At 48.3% G+C, this 7,577-nt stretch overlaps 1 protein-coding gene across 1 annotated transcript; it reads left to right on the plus strand.

Annotated features, from left to right (window-relative positions):
* Positions 1–6,139: 6,139 nt before the first annotated feature.
* On the plus strand, positions 6,140–7,274 carry LOC311236996 (putative nuclease HARBI1; the record flags this gene model as incomplete). The annotated part of the gene is made up of 3 exons (XM_084324805.1): positions 6,140–6,586; positions 6,734–6,827; positions 6,916–7,274. The coding sequence occupies 3 exons, from the start codon at positions 6,140–6,142 to the stop codon at positions 7,272–7,274; spliced, it is 900 nt and encodes a 299-aa protein (XP_084180931.1).
* Between the last annotated feature and the right edge of the window lie 303 nt (positions 7,275–7,577).

Genomic DNA, 7,577 nt, shown 5'->3' on the forward strand with positions numbered 1-7,577 from the left:
AAGGGGGGGGGGGGGTTGTGTGTGTGTGTTCATGCACATTCACATGTTTGTGTGCACATGTAGCCTTTGTTCCTTTGGAGAATGGGGATCTAGGTTTGCATTGCTTGGCTGAGCTCTTGATACAAGGACTGACACTAGACAGTTAAATGGTAAATGGTGCATTTATATAGCGAGTTTTATCCAAAGCGCTTTAAAAATAATTGTATTCCTCACATTTTACACATTCACACACCAACGGCGGAGACGACCATGCAAGGTGCCACCTTGCTCTTCGGGAGTAAGTAAGTGTCTTGCTTACAAGGACACTTTGACGCGCTGTCCGGGAGGAGGGGGAATCGAACCAGACGACCGCTCTACCTCCTGAGCCACTGGCACCCCTTGACCTGGCATTCCATGCAACAAGGGGATACTTTACTGCACCCTCCTACTTCTGCTCAATGGACTCTTAACTACACAGCCTCCAGACCCATACGCTGTGATCTAACAGTCTAACAGGCGCTCCAGAGGGTCGTCAATTCGGCCCAGAAAATCATTGGATGCCCTCTCCCCTCACTGGAAGAACTATACAACTCCCGCTGTCTTAAGAAGGCAGTCAAAATACTGAAGGACCCACACCAAGTTCAAGTTCTTTAATAGTTGTCATACAGAAGTACAGAATACTTTCATACAAAATGCTTCTTACTGTTACGCTCCAGAGACTGTGCTAGACAAGATAGTATCAAATAACATAATAACATAATATAGCATGAATTTAGAAGAAGAAAATGAGGTCACAGTGTTCGGTATAGACATATGTACAATGTTCTGAGTTACCATATAATATACAATACACAATACTATGCAGTGTACTAATGTACAGTACTATCTAGTGCAAAGCAGAAATGGGATGAGGTACAATTTTAGGTACAATTTACAGTAAGGTGTACGAGTTGTAGTGCAATCCTTCATCCATAAATATAAAGTGTGGGGAGTGGGTGCTACAGTGGGTGTGTGCTATAAGTGTGTGGAGTGGGTGCTACAGTGTGTTTGTTTAAAGTGAGTGTGTGCGTGTGGATGTGTGTGCTATGTGCGTTTGGTGGTTGTTGTTGTGTAGTGTTCATTCATTGTTCGTTTAGCAGCCTGATGGCCTGGGGATAGAAGCTTCTTCTGAGTCTTTCTGTGCTCGCCTTGAGACTCCTGTATCGCTTGCCTGACGGCAGCAGTTCAAAGAGGCAGTTGTTCGGGTGACTGGAGTCTTTAATGATTCTCTTAGCCTTGCCCTTGCAACGCTTGTAGTAAATGTTCTGGAGGGTGGGGAGCCCCCCTCCAATTGTGCGTTCGGCTGAACGTGTCACTCTTTGTAGTCTGCTTTGGTCTTGTGCAGTGCTATTCCCAAACCAGGAGGTGATGTTGCCGGTCAAGATGCTCTCTATTGTACATGAGTAGAAGTTCTTAAGGATCTTCTGGCTGACTTGGAACTTCCTTAGGCGCCTGAGGAAGTAGAGGCGTTGTCGTGCCTTCTTCACAACACTGTTAATGTGTGTGGTCCATGTCAAGTCCTCGGATATGTAGGCTCCGAGGTACTTAAAGCTGTTGACTCTCTCAACCGGTGCCCCGTCGATGCTGAGGGGGCTGTAGTCCTTGACCCCCGACCTCCTGAAGTCCACAATCATCTCCTTTGTTTTGCTGACGTTCAGGGAGAGGCTGTTTTCCTGGCACCATCCCGCCAGGACCTTGACCTCTTCCAGGTAGGCCCTCTCGTCGTTGGCAGAGATCAGGCCCACCACCACTGTGTCGTCAGCAAATTTGACGATTGTATTGCTACTCCGCTGAGCCACACAGTCGTGTGTGTACAGGGAGTAGAGGAGGGGACTCAGAACACAGCCCTGGGGGGCCCCTATGTTGAGGGTGATGGATGAGGAGGTGCAGTTGCCTGCTCTCACCACCTGGGGTCTGCCAGTCAGGAAGTCCAAGACCCACTGGCAGAGGTCATAGCCCAAGCCCAGGTCCCTGAGCTTGGCTATGAGTATGGAGGGGACTATGGTATTGAATGCCGAGCTGTAGTCGATGAATAGCATTCTCACATAGTTCCCCTGCCTCTTGTCCAGGTGTGATGCTGCTGTGTGCAGCACATGGGATATGGCGTCCTCCGTGGACCTGTTGGGGCGGTATGCAAATTGCAGGGGGTCCATGTTGATGGGGAGGGAGGAGCAGATGTAGCCCTTTACTAGCTTCTCGAAGCACTTCATGGCTATGGAGGTGAGAGCTACAGGGCGGTAGTCGTTGAGGCAAGCAGGCTTGGATTTTTTGGGTACAGGGATAATAGTGGACTTCTTCAGGCAGGTGGGGATGACAGCCTGTTCTAAGGACAGGTTAAATATGTCAGTGAATACTGGGGCCAGTTGGTCGGCACAGACTTTTAGGACGCGGCCGGGGATGCCGTCTGGACCTGCTGCCTTCCTGATATTCACTTTTTTAAAGGTCCGCCTCACCTCATGCTCTGTTACCCTGAACACTGCGCCTCCATCAGCAGCCGACCCCCCCCCCCATTGCCGAGGCTTGTGAGCTGGTGTTGTTATTACCAGCATCAAACCTCGCATAGAAGGTATTGAGGTCATTTGCTAAGGAGATGTCACTGTTCAGTTTGAGGGAGGCGCCTTTGTAGTCTGTCATCGTTTTGAGCCCCTGCCACATAGCTCTAGAGTCAGCTTGTTCAAACTGGAGTTCAATTTTATCCCTGTAGCGTCGTTTGGCCTCTGACACAGTCCTCCTTACGTTGTATCGCGCCACCTTGTGGTCATCCATGTTGCCTGCCTCTAGGCCGTCGTTGTATGCTTTGGTGCGCTCTCTCAGAGCTTCACGGACGGATTTGTCTACCCAGGGTTTTTGATTTGGGTAAACTTTCATTTTGGTAGTGGGGATTGTTTCTTTCACCCTAGTACAAACATAGTCCAGCACTGTCTCCGTGTAGGCATTAATGTTATCTGTGTCGCGGAACACATTCCAGTCTGTGTTGTGAAACACTGACCGGATCGTATCCTCTGACGTCACATCCCATTTCTGCACCTCTCGCGAGACTACGGGAGTACTTTTAATTTTCTGTCTGTACTTCGGTGTAAGAAACTGGCAACAAACACCTCATACGGCTGCGCTCGGGCAGGCGTTTCAGCGTCATGCCCACCCGGACTAACAGACTGAAGTTTAGTTTTTATCCCAGGGCCATATGTGCACTAAACTCAGTTAAAATTTAAAACAACAATCTCCCCTGCACCCCCCCCCCCCCCCCCCCCTCTGATCTCTAACTACACAGCCTCCAGACCCCTAAGCTCTGATCTAGATGGTACAGTCTGATCTCTAACTACACAGCCTCCAGACCCCTACGCTCTGATCTAGATGGTACAGTCTGATCTCTAACTACACAGCCTCCAGACCCCTACGCTCTGATCTAGATGGTACAGTCTGGTCTCTAACTACACAGCCTCCAGACCCCTACGCTCTGATCTAGATGGTACAGTCTGATCTCTAACTACACAGCCTCCAGACCCCTACGCTCTGATCTAGATGGTACAGTCTGGTCTCTAACTACACAGCCTCCAGACCCCTACGCTCTGATCTAGATGGTACAGTCTGGTCTCTAACTACACAGCCTCCAGACCCCTATGCTCTGATCTAGATGGTACAGTCTGATCTCTAACTACACAGCCTCCAGACCCCTACGCTCTGATCTAGATGGTACAGTCTGATCTCTAACTACACAGCTGATCTAGATGGTACAGTCTGATCTCTAACTACACAGCCTCCAGACCCCTACCCTCTGATCTAGATGGTACAGTCTGATCTCTAACTACACAGCCTCCAGACCCCTACGCTCTGATCTAGATGGTACAGTCTGGTCTCTAACTACACAGCCTCAGACCGCTACGCGCCTTGCAACATGTGATGGACTTGAAATAGATATTGCAATTGTCACATAGAATGAATGAATGGGCTACTTTCTATGTAGCTCATGAATGCATTTTCTGTCCTCTCTTTATTTACAAAAGACAACATAAACATGTAACTGTTTACCTCTATATTTACATTCACTCATACATTCCCTTTTTGTTTAGCTACTGTCTACATTGTATATATTCCTGTATACTGTCCATAATGTTACTTTATGTTTATAGTGTACTATATGTTACTTTGTTTATATTAGATCTTGTTCTTTATATATATTGAAATTCTTTATTCGGAATAACCCCTTGAGATGTAGCATCTCGTTTTCGAGGGGATCCTAACACAATACAACGTATGTACATGTTCATATATATACACCGTGGGAAGGGGGAAACGCAATTTAATGTATCTGTATGTCTTGCACATTACGAGAGGTGACAATAAAGCTGACTTTGACTTTGATTGATGGCTTTAAATAAGGTTTGAGTGGCTTTCTCCACATCCTGCGGGCATGTACATATCCGGTTACATTATTTTATTATTATTTAAGTGCTTTAAAGGGGCACTTCATGGGAAAATGGCTTCATAATGGGTGGGGGTTAAAGGTGGAGGTGTCGGCCATGACGAGGGTGAGGGTTAAAGGTGGAGGTGTCTGCCATGACGAGGGTGAGGGTTAAAGGTGGAGGTGTCTGCCATGACGGTGGTGATGGGGTGATCCAACATCGGGTGGTAGTCATCCATGGTGTTGGCACGATAGAACATGGTATGCTCCTGCATTGTGGCCATGAACCATATTTGAGTGGCAGTAAAGTTATGATGACCCGAATGATAATGAGGGACAGAGGCGTTCGCCAGTTGTCGTATGTTCTCGAATCGTCTGTCACCATCTCGTGGGTTGTTGTAGGTGTCGTGCCAGGTCGCAGGCCGCACAAAGGGTTTGAGTCTCCAGTTCTGCATCTTCACTTGTTAGTTGTTTCTTTCAGCAGGAAAACCGGAACGTTATATCTGCGTGCGTGTCTGAGCGCGAGGTGAATTCATATCCGGTTAAATCTGATTAATTGTGATTTCACCAGCCCTCTAAAAGTGTATCGGGATGGAAACTGGTTTTGAAAAGGAGGGCGTGGCGGTCTGTTTCTTTGAACCAGACCCTGGTTCCTAACCCCTTAATAATAATGCAGGACCTCTTTTAGGGGGTCTTTATTCGGCATGCAACAAACTGGACATGCAATTGGAGCGGGATACACACACACATGCATTGTCTTTTTTCTCAGTCGCCGATGAGATTGAGTCTCTGCACTTGACCCATCCCGTCGTCCTTCCCCCCATGGGCAGCCGGGAGCAGATAGGGCGTCAACGTGAGCCGTGCCCCGAGGACCAATCCAAGTGCTCCTGCCCGTCTTCGTCAAGGACGCGATCTGTTGTTGTGCATGTTTTTCCATTGGGTTTATCTTATCGGGGGGGAAACCCTTGCGAGCACAAGGAGAACATGCAAACTCCACACAGAAAGGCCTGGGAGATACCCCACCTGGGTACCTGGGCCCTCATTCATCAACGTGTTCTATGCACAGATCCGTGCTTACCCTGTGCGTACGATCATTTCTAAGCAAATAGTGGGATTCATCAATTTCAACTTGAACTTGACTTTGTGCGTACATCTACGCACAGGTCCGACCTGGCGTACCTAGCTCCCAGTGGTAGAATATCGTTACTACGCATAAGCACTCCTCAGTCCTGCATTAGTTCCAAGGCGGAAATAAAGACACTGGCGCGTGTTCTGTATGACCCCCGTGATTCATCATAGTTCATTGTGAAACAGCGATATTAGTGTAATTATTGTCAAACCCTAAACAGCATCAACTTCTGAATGTAGGATGCAGGACGGTTAACGTTGCATTATTTGGCCGATACGTTGTTGGCTGATAAGGAACGCATGACCCAGGCCTAATCTCATTTAATTAAATTGTAATGTTATTATATCTGTCATCAAAATATCACTTAAATGCAGGTGATCACGGTTATCCACTGAAGCCATGCGTGGCTAGAATCGTCCCTGACCAACAACGACCCAATTGGAGCGCAGATCGAAGGGAAATCAATCAACAGTTACAATATACCCAGGTGTTCTGTATGACCCGTAATTAATTAAATTGGCGACATGAGTGTAATCGTCGGCAAACCCTATAAATTACATCTGGAACATGGATTTCAGATCCTATTCACCATGGATAACGCAGGCCTCGCAGTGTTGCACGATTTGGGAATGGGCCATGCCCATGGTGCGCTCCACAGGGAGCGCGTCTTCAGGGACAGGGCAGACCTGTTTGCCGAGAGCACAGAGTGGCTCATGAGCAGGTTCCGCTTCCCCAGGGCAATCCTGCTCGACCTGTGCCGGGATCTGGGACCCTTATTGGAGCGCCGAACAAGGCGCACACATGCCATCCCCGTCCACACCCAAGTCCTCTCCACCCTGGGATTCTTGGCCACCGGGACGTTCCAGCGGGAGATCGCAGATCGCTCGGGCATCTCCCAACCCTCACTCAGCAGGATCATGCCCACAGTGTTGGATGCCATCATGTCCCTAATCCCCGACTACATCAAATTCCCATACACACACGCACAGCAGGTCGAGGTCAAGAGGGCCTTCCACGCCATCGCCGGTTTCCCCAACGTAATTGGAGCAATAGACTGCACACACATAGCCATCAAAACACCATCACAAAATGAATTCAATTACGTTAACAGGAAGGGGTTCCACTCGGTAAATGTCCAAGTGATCTGCGATGCCCGTTTGGCACTCCTAAATGTCGTTGCCCAGTGGCCAGGAGGAACCCACGACTCGTTTGTGGTGCAGAACAGCTCTGTGGGCATTCGTCTCCAGGCTGGGGTTGTTGAAGACGGGTGGCTTATTGGTGAGTGTTACACATTTAGGCCCATATTGAATCAAATCGTAATGTTATTACTGGTATCTGTAATTAAATTATATATCTTTCAATGCAGGGGATCGTGGCTATCCACTAAAGCCGTGGCTGATGACGCCGCTGACCAACCCCACCACCCAACAGGAGGGCACCTATAACCGGGCGCACGCACGCACACGAGTCACCGTGGAGCGTGCAATTGGTCTCCTGAAGGGTCGGTGGCTCTGCCTGTCTGGCACGGGGGGCACACTGCAGTACCGGCCTGTAAAGGTCTGCAACATCATCGTGGCCTGCAGTGTGCTCCATAACATGGCCATCAGGCATGGCATCCCGCTGCTAAACCCAGAACTACCCGACGACCCCATGCCAGACGTGGAAGAGCCACCTCCAAACACCACTGGAATGCTGACAAGAGCTGGGATCATAGCGCAGTTTTGAGTGAGTCTACCCCATGCACTGGAAGAACTGCGATTTGTGTCAATTCATATTAATTAAGTAATCATTAGTAACCTGTACATAAAAGGAAAATACTGTTGTTTGAAATCGAATTGAGCTCATTAATGAATTGGAACCATTTTTGAATTGCATTGTACAGTTATAGTTGAATGGAAGTAGCTGACAGTTTAAAGGTGACCAGATGACACTTTACCGTGCATGCAGGGTATCAATCAAACTTCAAAAGAACGGAACGAGGAAAGGCATTCATCCAGCTAATGATTATCTGATTATAATAATGACACC

The sequence above is a fragment of the Notolepis coatsorum genome, assembly GCF_963971535.1.
Source record: "Notolepis coatsorum genome assembly, chromosome: 11".
Lineage (NCBI taxonomy): Eukaryota > Metazoa > Chordata > Actinopteri > Aulopiformes > Paralepididae > Notolepis > Notolepis coatsorum.